The 18,405-nt window shown below is 46.2% G+C and overlaps 1 protein-coding gene across 1 annotated transcript in view; it reads right to left on the reverse strand.

Moving 5' to 3' along the window:
• The window catches only part of NKTR (natural killer cell triggering receptor), a 511,856-nt gene that overhangs the window by 113,845 nt on the left and 379,606 nt on the right, over positions 1-18,405 (reverse strand). Inside the window, 1 exon segment of the mRNA XM_078665314.1 lies at positions 803-951. Within this exon segment, the coding sequence (XP_078521440.1) occupies positions 803-951 (149 nt within the window).

Raw genomic sequence — 18,405 nt, forward strand, 5'->3', positions numbered from 1 at the left:
GGGGGGGGGGCAAGCGCCCCCTCTTGCCCCCCCCTGCGGACGCCCATGACAATTATAAACGTTTTTAAGTGGTGACCTTTTTGTTTTATTGAAAAAAAACTTGCTGTTAATCTACCCAGAGTTTACTATTCAGAAGAAAGCTTAAAGATCTTCACAAATAATATTATAAAATTAGATTTTGAAAACAAGTTTAAAATTCAACACCATTCTGGAAATTACATTAGTCCCATTTGTTAGTCTGGTTTAGAGAAAAAAAGTTTCTTAGAAATACAACACAAGCCTTCTGAAAATTGGCTTTTGTGTTCGGAAAGTGAGTGACAAATAGTACAGCAGTACATTACGTGCAACCTACAATGTGCCCAACTGATAGGATGACGATGTTTTCAAGAAAACACTGCTCATTTACGTGATGCATATTTTTATCACTACTAAATGTTTTAACATTAACATTATTCCATTAAAGCAAGAAAAATTAATAGAGATGTTACCTCCAGCCTTCCTGACCCTAGCTTCCAACCCTCCATCCCACAAAAGCAAGTCCTAACCAGTGCCTTAAGGCTAACAAAGTATTTTACCAGTACCACCTTGCAGATTGATGTGCCCTTTAATTGCAATCAAGGTACAAATATGCCAACTGCAAACTACACCAAAAATTGCACTGCAAGCCTAATATACAAATTATCTTCATTTTGAGGATATGACTTGTACTACTGACAGTGCTAATACTTGAAAAAAGGTCTAAACATTATGCATCAACTATAAAAGGATATCTTCAACAGAGTTTGAAGTGTCAATAACCTACTTGTCTCCTTTACTCCATTTTTCTCCAGTTGAAGGTTTGTAAGCTCTTACTCTTTGCATTTCTGCTCTCCAGTGAGGTGGTGTCTCACTGCTTTTATCATCATCTTCAGATTCTGAACAAGATCTTGACCGAGGCGGTGTGTGATATCGCTAAAACCACAGAAAATTTTAAATGAAATCAAATGGAGAGCAGACATACATGTAAACTGTCAACCTAACTTCAAGGATCACATTTTGTATTGAAAAAAACACTTTTAGCAACTGGTTTGCAGCTTGTAGTTCGGCAGATTCACATACTTTGCAAACTGTTGACATCTTGTTTTGGGCGCAGACATTACAAGTTGGTTATCTTCGAATAAAGGTTTTTATTTCAAGACAACTCTTGATCCCACCCCAAAACCCATAAAGCAGATGGAACAAACATTTTCAATGCAATAGGTCCTACGCTACTGAAAGTTTGAGCTATTAGCGCTGCATTATTATTTAACCCCTTGCATGCTTCAGACGGCCCCTGGCAGTCCGACGTTACGGTGGGCTTGTGCGGAAGACGGCCAGTGGCCATCTGAATCCCGCCCACTATTCAAATCGCCCGCACAGCGTCAAAATGTGTGCAGCATGCAAAGGGTTAAAACGGCAACAGCTCAAACTTTCAGTTATTTAAGCATTTACGTTTTTTGTGGTCGACATTGGTCACAGGGTACAACGTGAGCAACCGTCTGAAACAAGGAAAGGTGAAGCTACGATTAGGGGGAGGGGTTAAGCTGCAAAGCAGAAGGGTGTTGGGAGACTGAGGACGGCACAGAGACGCCCTCAGAAAAAAGCGCTATGCTGACAAAAATGCCTCGCAAGCTTGGCATGCTGCACTTCATAAAATATATATATATTTTTTAAAGCTATTTGACAAGCCGTGCTACAAGACAGTTGCACGCCACTGTATGTGCTGCATAAAAAATTGCCCAGAAGGATATCAGTGAGGGTCTCATTGGACAGCAGCAGGGGCTCCGAGGAGTCGGGTGCCGGCAGAAGCACCTCAGTCAGGAGGTTAGTCATGACTGCCACCGCAGGAATCTCAAGGCCCAAGGACTCCGCCACCCTACGCAACACCACAGCGTAGGAGGCTCCCTCCTCCGTGGCCACGGTAAGGAGAGAAAGCATACCAAGGAATGAGGAAGTATCCAGACCACTGGCATCACCCAACCCCTCTCTCCAGTCCGGCTCTTCTAGCTGGTCTGCCAGAGGAGCCACAGACCCCACCCAGTCCTCCTCACCTTCCTCTGACTACCGCACAGGGCGAAAAGGAATGCCAGGATAGAACAGTGGTACAAAAGTACCAGTTGACGCCGGTACCAGTGTTGATTAACGCCGGTCCGGCTCCATGTTCAAATCGAGGGGGAGGCAGAGGTCGACGCCGGCCGAGGACACAACTGGCGTCGGTGATGTCAGTGGAATCGGTGTCGTCAGATCAACCGGCACCGCTCGGATCCAGGCCTGGATCCCTGCGGCGTCGGTCAGAGCTGCGGCATCGAAGGCCTAGAACCCCCAGCCGCGTCCGCGCTGCCTGAAGGCGCACCGGCTGAGTCAGGCTGCTGGAAGATGGAGTGGAGGGCTTTGTAAAAAGCACGAAGCTGGGCAGGGGAGGCTCAGGCTCCAGGAAAGGGAGGGAAGCTCGGAGCCGACCCAGCAGGCTCCGCAGGTGGAGCCGAAGGACAACGACTTTCTGCGCCCCGCGCTTTGTTGGGTGACGGACGGGGAGAAGGCAAAGAGCGATGGTGCTTCTTCGCCTTCTTCTTGTGCTTCGACTTACCCGAAGACTTTGAAGATGAATGATGATGGGGACTCAGCGACCTCCCTCTCGACCGGGACCTTGAGCGGCGTGAAGCTGACTGCCAGGCCTCTAGAAGCTTTAGGGACTGCTCGCGCAAAGACCTCGGGTTCCTGGCCCGATAGTCGGAGCACAACTTTGCGTCGTGGTCGCACTCCAGGCACCAGAGGCACACGAGGTGTGGGTCCGTGACCAAAATCAATTTGTGACAGGAGTCACAAGGTTTGAAGCCGATACATCGATGGGACATCCCTATGTGCACCAGGAGTCGAACGACTTGAAAAGACAATGACATAAGTTGAAAAACTTTAGTCAAAAGGTGACTAAGGGTACAAGCTCTCTAAGGAACTGCGCTGGCTGGTGTGGAAAAAGAAAGAACGGACGTCAGCACGCAGGGGCGGTGTCTAAGTAGATACCGCAACATCATTCCAGCAATCACGGCGCTAATGACGAACGCGGAGTCAACCGACGCCACCTATCGAAGCGCAGGGGTACTGCTGAAGAAAAATTCTCCGGATCCAGTCTGACACCTGGGGGTAATTCTAAGGAAAGGAATCTATAACTAATAGTCTCTTTCAGATACTCCATGACACAATGCAGGGGGCGAGAGTTGTAATGAAACCTAAACAGGGAACGGATTTGCCTGAGGCCTCCTCCTACCACACGCTCTCCATATTGAATATGGACATGAAATATTAAACAAGGCCCTGGCCTCCCACCTCCGGAGGTACATTTCAGCACTGATACATAATGATCAGTGTTGGTTTTTCCCATAGCGGAATACACTTTATAACTTGAGGTGGTCTAGCGTTTTTGTATGTTGAGCAAACTTTCAACACCGCTGACTGGAGTTATCAACAGCTGGCACCTGAGCGAGTGGGTGTTGGAGCCAGCAATATACAGTGGCTGAACCTCCTTTATGTAGACCCAGGGGGTAGGATGCGGGGTGGGGGGTACGGTTTTGTGGAGGTCTGCCCCCACAGGGGTAGGCAACAGGGCTGCCCCCGTCACCGTTCCGGTTTGCACTGGCAATTGAACTGGAAGCTTGCATGCTTTGTCGGTGCTTGGGCCCTTGGGAATCACAGTTGGAGAGAAACATCATGTGATCTTGCTGTATGTGGACGACAACATACAGCAATGGCGCTGAATGTATTATTGCCCATAACTAAAAAATCATGGCTTATGGGGCTTTAGTAACAGCATATGTATATCGATTATGCTCCATTCTGTAATTATGCTGATGCTACACATCACCACAATAATATACAGTGGTTGATGTGTTGTACAAAAAGAGAGAGGGAGTTTTTTTGAGCGTTGAGGGTTTCTACTTTATATGTGGGCACTATGGTTGTGTGTTTAATGTTAAGAGGAGTTGATACACCATACAAAGTGAGTATTGGTGTTTTTGTCTCCTCCCCAGAGCAGTGCCTCCTTCTCCCTGAGCTGTTGCCAGGTGGGGCGAGGTTCTTCCTCCATACCCTTGAGGTAAGGCTCATTGGAGTGTGTTTTTCACTATTTCGAGTACATCTGATGGCAAATTATAGCCACATAGATTTTCTAAAGAGAATTTAAACTGTGATCCAAGACTGTATTATGTACCTCTTATAGATCTTCCCAAGAGGCAAGAGGAATGTTGATTGTGAGAAGATATACTCACAGCATATCCTTTTCTGTTCATCATTTTTCACATCACTGTGTTGAATTGCAGTAGCATTCTATATTCAAGAGGTCCCGATGAAAGCACTAGGTTTATTTCTACCTGTTTGTGCTGAAACATGTTGACCAACTCTTTTGAATGGACGGTTATCTATTGAATCCGGCCTTTTTGCACTGTTTTTAATGTTTGTTCAGATCAGACACGAATAAAGTTGCACATCACACTTTTTGCACTGCACATTTTTTTTCCCCATACACTCTTTACATCATACTTGCTCGCATCTGTACTGATTATTACTTTGAAAACACCCTTGGGCTCCTCCATCACTAGGGTGGAGTGTTAGCCCGATAAAGGAGACCCAGATGATGAAGCATGTCACTGGGACCGGTGAGTGATGGGAATCCGTACAAATTTTGCGTATTTCTTTGCTCAGTCTAGGCAGTCGTCAGTTATTCTTTGTTCTTTTGTGTGTTGACCGCAGGGTATTTCTTGTATTTTCTGATTAGCTATTATTGGGGCTGTATATCCTGCAGAGTCGGTAAACCTTGGCCTCTGACCCTACTCCAATTTTGATGTGTCATGTTCTGGAAAACCCTGCCCTGTCGCTGATGGGCAGAGTGACACTGGTTAAGCTGGTGATGCAACCGCAATGCTTGTATACCTTGCAGGGTACACTATATGAGATCCCAACTCCCTATTTTACTGAAATGGACAAGCTCATCGTAGAATACTGTGGGCGAACAGATGGAAACAGATACGGCTTTCCACACTCAAGCAAACATGGGGCCTGAGGGGAGTTGGGGGTTGGGTGGAGTGGAATTGCCTGACCTGGAACTCTACTATATAGAGGCCCAACTGCAGCATGCAGTACACTGTCTAGACCCAGATGATAACTGAAAAAAATGGTTGCTGAAAGGCTCGTTTGATACAGAGCTACTTCCAATCTTACTGATGCACTCAATGCACCGTAAGTGGTGAGATATGTCTGCAGAATATGGATGGGATCAGGCAGTGAAATGTGTGATTGGGAGCACCCTGAATGAGCCAGATATGCACATCTGGTCACCACAATCATTTGCGCGAATGGCCACCACCATGTTGGTGGAGCGGTGAAGGAGGGGAGGCTGGGACACCTTGGGTGATCTATACCCAGAAGGGTGCTTCATCAAAAGACAGGAAGCTGCAGAAACCTTAACCCTAGGGGAGGGACAGTACCTCAATATGGAAAATTGTCAGCCACAGCACGAGAGCTCTGTCCTGGCTTCCCAGATCTGCTGCCTCTGTCACAAGACACTAGTAACAATGCTGGCCCGAGCCTAGTGGGGTTTCATGGGAAAATGGGTAGTCTCCCAGGTGTAGCGAGTGCTACAGGTAGGCCTTGCTACACCACTGCTGAAAATACAAGGTAGATGGGGTGGAGGAACCTGTTACTATCAAGGAGTGGGAAACAGTACACGAGGGGGAAAGAACGGTCCCGTCTAACACCCACTTTAAATTAAAACAGTATCGTTTTAATCATCAGGCGTACCTCACCCCCAAAACCTTACATGCTATACACCCCGCACAGGAGGTGAATTACTTGCACTGAGGGGAGACAGGCGCTGATTTTGTTCATGTAGCTTGGAGCTGCTCGATCATACCTTCTTGGCGGGAGGTGGTACAATACCTCAATGGAGTTCCTGGGGCTAGTGTTAGCTAAATGACCTGGTGCCTGAGTGCCTTTCATATGAAGACTGAATCAGAGACATCTCAGAGTGGGTGGTGGCTGAAGAAATATCCCTGAAACACACTTGGAGAGACCATAAAGTTGCAGAGATCCTGCAGGTGTGAGCGGCTATGCTCTAGGCACTGAAGGACCCTCCGGACTCCCGTCCAACTTGAAAGTGGGATGTGAGAGAGGGGTGCGATTGACATACTGGTATGGAATGAATGGTTTGGCAGATGTCTGGGAGCACAGGACTGGAGTTGTGGCTGTATCCAAAGGCAACTGGGGTGCATGCGCCTGGACCCATACAAGACTCTGCCACAACACTAGTACTGATGACGGTTCACAGAATAGGCAAAAGACTGGTGTAGCTGATAGCATGATACAGCCAAGAGGCTTGAGACCTGAAGAGAGAAGTGGGGAAGAGAGGATGTTGGGTGGACTGTTTATTGAACTGTTTACTGATCATTACTATTAATGTGTATAGTAATACTGCTGAAGTACAATGTATTGTGCTGTACTTGAACTGTATGCACTGGTAAATTTTAATAAAGACTATATACACAATCAAATAAATTAAGTCAAGGATGTCTATTTCACTGGTGGTATAATCAAATAGAAAGAGTTTCTATCCTGTAATCCTAGTTTCCCTTTAGGGAAATCTCCATTGAAATCCAGAGCACCCGAGAGGTCCGCCAAACTTCTTTACAATACAGTCTTAAGTGTACATGTTCACCTATCTTCAGTAAGGCCAGGATTAGCACTTTATTAAAATATTTTGCAGCCTATAAATAACGCTATATTGGCCAACTGCTTTAATTTGCATTTAAAAAAGGTTTAATTTATAATTAAAAAACAAGGAAAATTAGCAGGAGCTGTGTAATTTCTCCACATAAGCCTCATTCATAAACCTTTTTTAAAGGAAAATGGTGAAGGAAGAGGACAATGTAGACTTGTGGGCTGCAGGTTTGCAGACATTCAAAGAGATTCTGTGCCTTAAGGGCTCACAGCCCACCAATATCCCATCATGCTCAGTAGGTGGCAGTTACCTCCGTTCTTTTTTACAGAGCAAACATTACCATTACTTAGGTAAACTGTTGATTAATCGCCTGTGTCTCCTATCGGGTGGTTTGCTTATAATTTCAATGGAGATTCCCCTGAGAGAGAACTAGGAATACAGGTAAGAAACCACTCCTCTCTCAGGGGACATCCATGTATAATCTTAAGCACTGAACAGAGTGGAAAGCCCATCGCTACAAACTGCAGCAGAAGAGAAAAAGGATCATATATTGAGAAAGCTAATTGAAGAGTTTAGCTCAGGGAAGCCTATCGTACTTGAACACCTTTTCTTGCATCAACTCCAAACAACAGTGTGTGGTAAAAGTGTGAACAGATTGCCACATAGCTGCTTTGCATATTTCAGCAATAGGAATATTCCTCATCAAAGCAGCTGTAGCTGCTTTCTCTCTAGGGGAATGAGCTTTTGGTCTACTGGACAGAATTGTATTTGCTTTGTGGTAGCGTAAAGTATGCAGGAAACTATCCACCTGGATATAGTTCACAAATAATTGAGAGTGGAGAGTTCTTTCTGCTGGAGTGGAAGGGTGCTGAAAGAAAATGGCAAAGTAATGGCATGATAGATGCGAAAATCCGAAATTCAGATGAGTCCTCATAACCACCTTACTGCTTTGAAAAACTGTATAAGGTTCGTGAGAACATAAAGATTGAATCTTACTAACTGTACATGCTGACAAGGAAAGCAGCCTTCCAAAAAAAGGTGTTGCAATCAGGCTTTATTGATAGGTTCAAAAGGAGATGCCATGAGACGGGAGAGTACTATGTTCAATTCTCAAGAAGGGGATAGATGGCGTATCGGAGGAAAAAATTTCCTTATACCCCATATGAAGTCTTTAATAACTGGGACTTTGAAAAAAAGAGGTTTGTAAAGGACATTTTCTATAGGAAGTAATAGCTGCCAAATGGACTTTAATCGAAGAGAACTGCAAGCCAGATTTGGCCTAATAAAGCAAATATGGAAGTATAGCTTCATCTTGCAACGTAGTTGGAACTAAATTCTTGTCAGACTATCATATACACAATCTCGATTTAAAAGAGTAAACTTAACGCGCTTATGGACATTTAGCTTCTTTGAGAATGTTCATGCTTTTCTGTGATAAATTTAAATGTCTATATTGTATGATATGTATCAAAGATTAATCGGTAGCAGTGCTGATCCCCTGGTTTGAGACCAACATGCCTTCATTTATGCTTTCGATGCAGTCTTCTCTGCGGTCTCTTGGGAGGTCTTCTACAAACTGCTGCAGGGATTCCCACAAGGACCTGTCACACCTGCCTAGCATGGCTGATGAACGCTTTCATGGTTGTGGCAGATGTGCCACATACCTTGCGTCCTAATCAATCTAGTTTCCTGCTTTCTTTGTCTGGTGTGACCAAGGATGAAGGAGTAGTAGAATGAACAATTTTTGCAGCCAAGATAACTGAACAAGGAGGAGGATCTGAATGCAAAAATAACGGGTCCTTCTCCGGAGGCTTATATTTTTTCTGCAGCCTAGACAGAGCTGCTTTTGCTGCAGCTGGCAAAAGGAAAAGTTCCACGGCTGGTTCTAATAAGCCTAGAGCAGAAGGGTTCCTGATGCTACATGTTGGTGAAGAGTCTAAAAAATCACTGATGTAGCAGTTGATGGAGCAGGCAATGAAATATTCAGCTTGTAGCTCTTCGTATAATAACCTCCTGAAAAGTGTTGATGTCATGAACTGGTGAGACTCTTTGCAGGGGAAAATCTGTCCGTGTCAGTGAGAACTAGAGGAAGAGGTGGAATGAAATGACCTCCTTCTGAGTCATGACCTAGTTCTGGATCTGGACCTAAGACGATATCTATGACTGCACCAAAACGAGCGTCTCGATGAGGAGTGCTGAGAACGATGACTATGTCTGAAATTCGCCCTTGGTCACGATCTATGGTGAGATATGCACTGAGGAGAGCTTCTCCTCAGAGAGAAGCTGCAGACCTCGGTGAAGGAATTGGTTCTCACCGGCCCTCAGCACGTAAGAGCTCTCTGAACGGAACAAACCGCGCTCCCAGCCCGGTACGATATCAGGCGGAAACCGGGCTAACCAATTCCCTTAGTGGAGGGTTTACGTCTGGGTAGCTGTACGGTACTGGCCGGTTGTGGTGTACACTTGGGGCCCCGTTCTGGCCTGACGCCACCTCCGCCAGGTTTGCAGGTCGGAGTGGGCGAGGGTCGATCGGGTGAGCTCAGTGTGTGCGACGCTCCGGGTTGTGTTGTGCAACCTCTTGGGCCCTTTTCTTGACCACTTGGCAATGATTCTCGCTGATCATGGTGTGGTTAGAAGCTACTTTTTACACGGCCACCACCACCCATGACTCCTTTTGATATCGACTCGCTACAATACCTCCTTGTGAGTCAACTCTAAGACAGCGTCTCTGCTGCTTATATTTTCTTCCTTTTAGGTACCTGACCATCGGCGCAGGTCCCACGAGAGCAGACTGCGAGGCGCCTTAGGGAATTACTTAGGGTAAGCTTCTGTCTCTCCTACCGTCCGTCCCTCTCTTCAGCTGTGTGGGCACCTTTGCCCCCTTCTTTTAAATCAGATATACCCACCTGTATAGGATCTCTGTCACCTTTTTATTATTAGTTTTTAATCAGTGAGCGTTTTTCCACAAGAGTGCTTTTTCCAGCATAATATAGATGTGACCTAGGAATGAATGGAATACTGCATTGATCCTTTCTCCATATTCGTATATATTTTCTTTAGGTCGCAATTCAATAGCAGGACCTGTCGGCCTGCCTTCCTATTGACCTCCAGGAATAAGGTTGTAAATCACTTTTTATTTACTGTGTAGTACTGAACACTTAGGTCCTGACGAATTGCCACTGGAGCAAGAAACATGTTGACCTGACTAGAGGGTCGTAGATGTCCTGCTGAGTACTTTCTTAGCACATATCTCCCCTCTCACTCTTTTTAACCAAGGGTGTCAGCCACGCTAATAAAATTCCCTGTGGACTGACCCACCTTTTTTATTCACCACCACTTCACAACTACACCTTCACTCGCCCCCTCATCCACATGCACCATATGGGCGGAACAAAAGATCTCCGATAAAGAGCCCCTTCACGTGTGCCCGTCAGACATTGCAGCGCCAGTCTGACGAGGAGCAGAACCCATATGATGAAGCATGACATCTAGCTTGCTAGGTGTGCGAGGGTTTTAGTTCCAAAAAGGGAAATGCCCTTTTCCCTTTTGTCTTTCCTCTATGATGCACGCACTCTTGGTTCTTACACTCTCACCGGGGAACTTTGTACCCTTCTTGTGCTACTAGTCGTCCGGACATGTACACTGGACCACGTCAAAATATTGTCCGCACACGGTTCCCCTTGATGTTGAAATACTGTGCGCGGGAGTCTTCCGTGGAACCATTGAGGTTACCTACAGTAACAGTTTACTGATAGGACCATTAAATCCCTGTTGATATCACAATTGGTATTCCAGGGCCTCCCTCCGAGACACTCGCACAGACCATTCCTTATCATTAACTCCGTACGTTCCTACCAACCATGGAGGACGTCCCAGGTCTGAGTTTTGACGAAGAAGCAATAGCTGAAACCTTAAGATCAGCACCCTCACTCTTCGGGGTTGGAGGGGCGACCGCCTCAGGCTCAGCTAATGAAGATTGGGCGACTTTAACCATGATGAAGAAAGAATGGGTCAGGATCACCGTCCATGGGGCGATGATGACCGAGTACTTGAGAGCCAACATCGCTCCTCAGGGACTGATAGTAAATATAATGCCGGGACTTTTCCTTGAAGACGGCCAATTCAAGATAGACTGGTGCCAAGTATCTTGGAAATGCACAAAAGACCTGCTTTTCCTTATCGTGAAAATGGCCAAGAGGCTGGCAGACGCTCAATTGGTCAAAATTACAGCCATAGAAACGGCTATCAGAGGGACACTAACTAAAACCCCGTTTACTACTAAATTGGCTGAGATCAATCAGGAGATTGCAGAGAACCAAGAGTTCCTCCTCAAACAAAAAATGACCAAACTCCAGAAAGATGTAGCCAGATTCAACTAAGAGAAGGTGTACCCCTATCTTAAAGAGGGATATACTAACAACAGGAATGGTTACTCCTCCGATGAGAACTCGGACACTGGGAGCAGGAGGGGATCCTCCGACAGTGATTCGAGTGGAAACTATCCTACCAAGAATAATCGCAATCAGCGACGCGGGAACTGGAATCAAGGGTTCAACAATGGACCTATATTCCATGGGCAACCGCAATTGATGCCACCCTGGCAATACCCCTTCTACCCTCAGGGACCACCGCAATTCTACCCTATGAACCCCCCTTTTCACGACAGAGGTTGGGGCAGAGGAAATGGGCGCAAGCGAGGACCGCAAAAGGGAGTACAATGGCAAGACCAGCCAACTACATCGTCTCCGGTGGAGACCAGGAGCACGACAAGAGGAAGGAGAGTTTGATTGTCAATCTCTCTGACAGGACATTAACCCCTCTAGAAACAAATATCTTAGATAAGGGCCTGGGCGTTGTCCCGACACCGATACCTGATAGCTTCAATGAAATGTGTGAAGTCAAGCAGTTATTTAGGAAGGTACGGTTACGGGCGTTCTTTCATGAAAAGACTGAGAGAACGGATACCGGGCTACGTAAACCATCTACTTTCACACCATCAGACAACATGGTACCACCAGAGGTTTTAGCTTTTGAAAGGGCAGTCCTCAGGAGTTTGGACACTAGACCCAATACAAGTAGCTTTAACAGCATGAGTAAATCTGAGAAACAGGCTGTACTATCACTGTCCAATGACACAACCATTTTCATCAAGCAGGCGGACAAAGGGGGTGCCACGGTGATCCAGAATAGCGGTGACTGCGACACAGAGTGCAAACGCCAGCTAGCAAACACCACCCACTATAGACCTTTGGCTGCGGACCCCACTAAAAGGCTTACTACTGCCATCACCAGCCTTCTTATGGAGGGCGAGACTAACGAATGGATCACTAAGAATGAAGCAGCATTCCTGCTTACCACTGATCCAGTGATACCATATTTCTACACCCTCCCCAAGATTCACAAGGGACAGACACCGGTCCCTGGGAGGCCAATTGTGTCAGGGATTGGCTCATTACTCGAGCCACTCTCTAAATTCTGCGACTCTTTTCTTCAACCAGTGGTTAGAAAAATACCATCTTTTCTACAAGATACCAGGGATGTGCTCCGTCTACTGGGCAACATCGAGGGGAGGGAGGGTGTGGACCTCCTCCTCACACTAGACGTTGAAGCACTATATACCAACATCCCGCAACAGGCTACTCTAGAAGCCGTTGAAACCACTCTCCTACAGGAGTGGCTTTCACCTACACCAATCTCCTTTATTATAGCCTGTGCAAACCTAGCCTTGACTGAGAATTTCTTTCAGTATGGAACACAACTATACCATCATATCCGGGGGACCTCGATGGGTTCTACCTTCGCCCCCAGCTTGGCCTGCATTTATACGGCTATGTTTGAAGAAAGTGTCATCAGGGCTGTACACGATCCCTTCAGCGACAACATAACACTCTGGCGCAGGTACATAGACGATATCCTCGTACTATGGAAAGGAGATCGGGTGACTTGCGAGGCCTTTTGGACCTGGATTAATCTGCAGAATCCCTTCCTCAAGTTCTCTGGCACCATCTCAGACACGGCTATCCCCTTCCTGGACTTAAACATCAGTCTGACCCCGACTGGGCTGAGCACAACACTCTACCGTAAGAACACTGATAGGAACAGCCTCTTACTATACGAGAGCCATCATCCTAAAGCCCTGAGGGACAACCTCCCTTTCGGACAGTTCCTCAGGGTTCGCAGAAACTGCACCAACAAAGCTGACTTCAAGCAAGAAGCGAGCCTTTTACAACATAAGTTGCAGGACAGAGGGTACCCTACTAGGCTTATTCACAACTCGTGCAAACGAGCTTTAAACAACCCCAGAGAAGCACTACTAGAAACACGCCCCAAAGAGCAATCAGAAATGATAACCTGTTTCACCAGTTTAAAAAAAACTCGGCCTATATCAAAAGCTGTATAAACAAACATTGGAATATTATCAACGCAGGAGGTCTGGATATTCCTCACCCTCGCTTTGCATTCAAACGGACATCCAAATTGAAGGATGCTCTTATTCACACACGGCCCAAGAAACAACACACTAGCAGCCAGAGCACATTATGGGACCTCCCCCTTGTGAGGGGTCATTTACCCTTTGGTGGGTGCGCTGTCTGCCCACAAACCCACCCATGCAAACAGATTATGCTTACCGAGACATTCACGTGGCATCTCAAGACACATACCAATTGCAATAGTACAAAATGCATATATATGCTGACTTGCCCCTGCAACAAGTATTATATCGGAATGACTATGAGACAAGTGAAACTAAGAATAATGGAGCATAAAAGCAATATCAGATGTTCTAAAACACATACCAGACTCTATGAGCACTATACACCACAGGGCCATCACGCGGACAGTGTCCGCTGGATTGTGTTGGAATCCCAACCCGCTATCACACAACAGGCCCTGTTTCGAATCGAACAAAGATGGGTCCACCGGCTAAAACTGGACACCCTGGGTCTGAATGATTCGGTGCCATGGGTATCGCTGGTACGCTAGCTATGACTCTGAGTCTGTCTGATTATCTACACATCTTACATGTATGTATACGGCTCATTTAGACCATCCACCTTTGCCCCCTTCTTTTAAATCAGATATACCCACCTGTATAGGATCACCTTTTCATTATTAGTTTTTAATCAGTGAGCGTTTTTCCACAAGAGTGCTTTTTCCAGCATAATATAGATGTGACCTAGGAATGAATGGAATACTGCATTGATCCTTTCTCCATATTTGTATACATTTTCTTTAGGTCGCAATTCAATAGCAGGACCTGTCGGCCTGCCTTCCTATTGACCTCCTGGAATAAGGTTGTAAATCACTTTTTATTCACTGTGTAGTACTGAACACTTAGGTCCTGACGAATTGCCACTGGAGCAAGAAACATGTTGACCTGACTAGAGGGTCGTAGATGTCCTGCTGAGTACTTTCTTAGCACATATCTCCCCTCTCACTCTTTTTAACCAAGGGTGTCAGCAACGCTAATAAAATTCCCTGTGGACTGACCCACCTTTTTTATTCACCACCACTTCACGACTACACCTTCACTTGCCCCCTCACCCACATGCACCATATGGCCGGAACAAAAGATCTCCGATAAAGAGCCCCTTCACGGGTGCCCGTCAGACATTGCAGCGCCAGTCTGACGAGGAGCAGAACCCATATGATGAAGCATGACATCTAGCTTGCTAGGTGTGTGAGGGTTTTAGTTCCAAAAAGGGAAATGCCCTTTTCCCTTTCCTCTATGCTGCACGCACTCTTGGTTCTTACACTCTCACCGGGGAACTTTGTACCCTTCTTGTGCTACTAGTCGTCCGGACATGTACACTGGACCCCGTTAAAATATTGTCCGCACACGGTTCCCCTTGTTGAAATATTTTTCTGTCTTTACCTGAACACTAGACACATAGAATGGAACATGTTCTGCTGTTATCAGTCATGTCTAGAAAAAGAAGAGGGAATGCAGGAGTCAATACACTGATTAGCTTTTACCTACTACTTTGCCCTTGATTTTTGACAATGACAATTTAAAATTTATATAGCACACAAATACCCAACCAAAGGTTGTTCTGGTGCAGGAGGGGTAAAGATGTACTCTGCTCAAAGCAACAATAAATATGTCTATATCTGCTTGTGGAAACGAAGAGGTTGGATTCTACACGAATGGCAGGTGAAGGGTTGTTCCAGGACTGAGTAGTCAATACAGAGAAAGCTCACCAACCTGTGTGCTGCTTGGTGAATTTAGGCATATTTAGTAAGTGTAATGAGTTGGAAAGAAGTGAGCTGGCAGGCACATTAAGGAGAGAAGAGAGATACCATATGACTTCTAGGTATGGAGCCATGCATGTCTTTATGACAATAACAAAGAGCCCTGAAATGGTAAAGTTTTTGCACAGGTAGGCAAAGGAGCTTAGCAAGATAGAGGGAAATGCTGGTGCGCTTGTTACAACCCTGAATAAGACAAGTAGCTGTGTTTTGTATAAGTTGCGGCCTAGAGAAAAGATGGCTGAAAAGTACAATGAAAATGAAGCTGTAGTAGTCCAACCTATAGGTACTAATGGGCTGGACTAATGTTTACCTAGATGGACTTGAAAGCAGAGATATAATTTTCCTCCAGACCTTTATCCTGAAAAATCAGGTAGCAATACGTTTATGCATATGGGTTTCAAATGAAACTTTGATATAAAAAGAAAAATCCTAAATTTCAAGCATTAGAAGATGGAGTAAGGCAGGCAACTAAAGCCTAAAGGGGCCACCAATTCGTAGTCCGGACGGAGGAAATACCTAAAACCAAAACCCCAGTCTTGTCAGTGTTGAGTCTGAGAGAGTTTACACTCATCCAGTTGGCCATTGAACAAATGCAGCTTTTGAACTGGTCCCGAAGAAGTTCCAGTTTTCCCATCTAAATAATTTGAGTATCATCAATGTATCCAGAATAAAACGGACAATCATAGGATGCTACAAGGTCAGCGAGGGGAACAAACTAAGTACACTGCCCTGTAGACCAACTGCTGACAACCTGTTCAGGAGTAAGTTATGAGAAACTGTGTTTAAAGCAGCTTAACAGCTGAGAAAAGCAAGGGCAGAAGAACCCCCGGCATCCGGATGTCACTGCTGGCAGCCATCAACAATGTTTCTGTACAGAGCTTCGATCGGAAAACTTATTGTTAAGTGTTTAGAAGAGAATTTAAACGCACAAAAGGTGATGAATGAATGCTTACAACTTGTCTAAAGACTCAGAATGGCCTGGGGTAGCATCCCAACCCAGGTCAGGATTACCTGGCTTGGCAGTTTGGGTTGGACTAACTTAGAGGCGTCATGATGGGCAAAAAAAGGATGGGTTGGAATGCTACTCCGAGAGACTACCAGTGGATAGACTTGTTGCAAGTTTCCACCCATCACCTTTTGGGTGTTTTAAGAAGCAAATTATTGTAGGAAACAGGGTTTTTGGTGCAGCACCCCCACCTTTTGGCTTGTATCTAATGTGATTTCGACTGGAAGTGCACTAGGTTCTTGCTAACCAGGTCTCCAGTGCCACAGCTCTTTCCAAACCTGTACAGTTGTTTCCCTCAATTGGAAAAACCTTTAGCACCCTCTTCTAGTCCCACATGACTGGTACAGCTGGTACCTAGGGCCTGAGGTCCTACAGAGGGTACCTAAGGGCAGCAGCACATATTGTGTCACCCTAAGGGACCCCCTCATCAAGCACATGCAAGACTGCCATTGCAGGCTGCGTGTTTTGGTGCAGACAAAAGTGACACATCCCTGTGTGCCATGTACCTAACACTGAATGTAATATTTGTAAGCCACCCCTACCACAGGCTTGACAGCTCCAAGGCAGTGAGCTGAAAATTACACGTCAGGGCATGCCTGCATGAGCAGATATGCGTCTGAGCTGGTCCTATTACTGCCAGTCCAAGTGACCATGTGCTAGACACTGGTGAAAATGAGTTCCCCAGCTACAGGGTGTCTTCAAGGAAAATATGGATGTTTGGTATCAAACGTCTCGTATCGGTGAACCCACACTGATACCAGTGTTGGATTTACCAATAAATACACCCAGAGGGCACTTTAAAAATGCCCTGAAAACCCACGGTGTCCTTGCTGACTGGTTGATGCCAGCCTGCCACCTGAGGCGCTGTTTTGCCCTCCTAGGGTGAGAGCCAGGAAAAAAAAAACTGTCCGGGAAGAGGGCGGAACACCCCCTCCATAGGATGACCTGCTGATTAGCCTTAATTAGCGGCAAGCCTCAAAGGGCTTCTGCCTTTGAAATATGGGAAAATTAGGTAGTCCGGTATGAATGTCACCTCCAGGCTAGTACCACTCCTAATGTGGGCTACTGTGAGGTGGACAAGATTATTCAGAAGTAGCCGTCTTTGTGATGGCATACTTAGGAGTTCTGGGACATATATTCCCACTTCCCAGAGGAAGTGGTCATATAGGGAGCGTAGTGCCCTAAGGGTCAATAGCCCATTGGCTACTGCCCTACACTCTCATCGGCCCCTAATTTCATTATTTAGGGGAGCCCCGGGCACTAGAGAAGCAGATCCTGATGACCTAAGAGAGAGGACAGAAGACCGGTAAAAGCTGAGAGGAGAGCAGAAGCAGCTCACCTGGTACCAACCCTGCCAGCCTGTCTGCATCCCTCGTTGAAAACTGCACCAAAGTCGACTCGTCCTGCAGTTGTTAACTCCAGATCCTTGGGAGGACTACCTGTCTTCGATAAAGACCCAAGACCCCCCCCCCCGCATGAACTGCAGACCTGTTCCCCCTTTATCCTGCAGAAACTCCGAAGCAAAGCCTCCAAAGCCTCCGGAACCACCAAAACCAGACATCTGAAGCCACCACTGCACCCGTCGCCCCAGGCTGGGTTGAAGTGGGCCAACAGTGTCAACAAGGTCCCCCAGCCTGCCAGAGCCCAAGTTCGATGTGGTTTTGCTCCTCATGGACCCTCCAAAGTTGCCTTCAGCCTCTGCATGCAGGCCCCCTCTACCACAACTGCTTCTGGTTAGAAAACCTGAAACGTAAAGCCACCTCCGCATCAGTCGCCCCCAGAGTTGTGGAGAAGAGGACCAAAGGTGTCCCTACATCCCCAAGCATCGCAAGGCCTGAGCCACCCTGCTGGTTCAGCCTGACTGCCATTCCAGCCAGAGCCTACGGTCTCTTGATGCAGTGACCAATATCCATAGAAAACTGTTGGGCTCCAAATGCTGTTTTCCACCCTGCACCCGTCCACCCCTATGCCACTGGTGGTGTACAGATGGTGCCGCCTTAGACCTTGCCCACTACTCACCTTAACTCCTGAAGATCGGTCCTGTAAGTCACTGAACTATACCCGTTTGCAGAACTTGTTCTTCCTTCCATAGGATAACATTGCAGAACTCAGAAATTGCAGAACTCAGAAATTGCAGTGTCCACTTTTTAAAGTGAAAAGAATTTATAGTTAAAAACAAACTTACCTGAACGATTTTCTCTGATGCCTAAACACATATAAAGGTACTTGCTATTTCCATTAATTGCTGTGGATCTTCTTGAGTCGTGTGTGTCATCTATTATTGTGTGTATATTAGCAAATGTTTTGCACTCCTCTGTGTTAAGCCAAAGGTTGAAGCCCCTGTACACTCATAAGGGAACCCCTGGACACAGTATATCAGTTTATTGATATATCACATAAAGAGCCAGTTTCCTAAAATGAT

This window comes from Lissotriton helveticus, chromosome 10 (genome assembly GCF_964261635.1).
Source record: "Lissotriton helveticus chromosome 10, aLisHel1.1, whole genome shotgun sequence".
Lineage (NCBI taxonomy): Eukaryota > Metazoa > Chordata > Amphibia > Caudata > Salamandridae > Lissotriton > Lissotriton helveticus.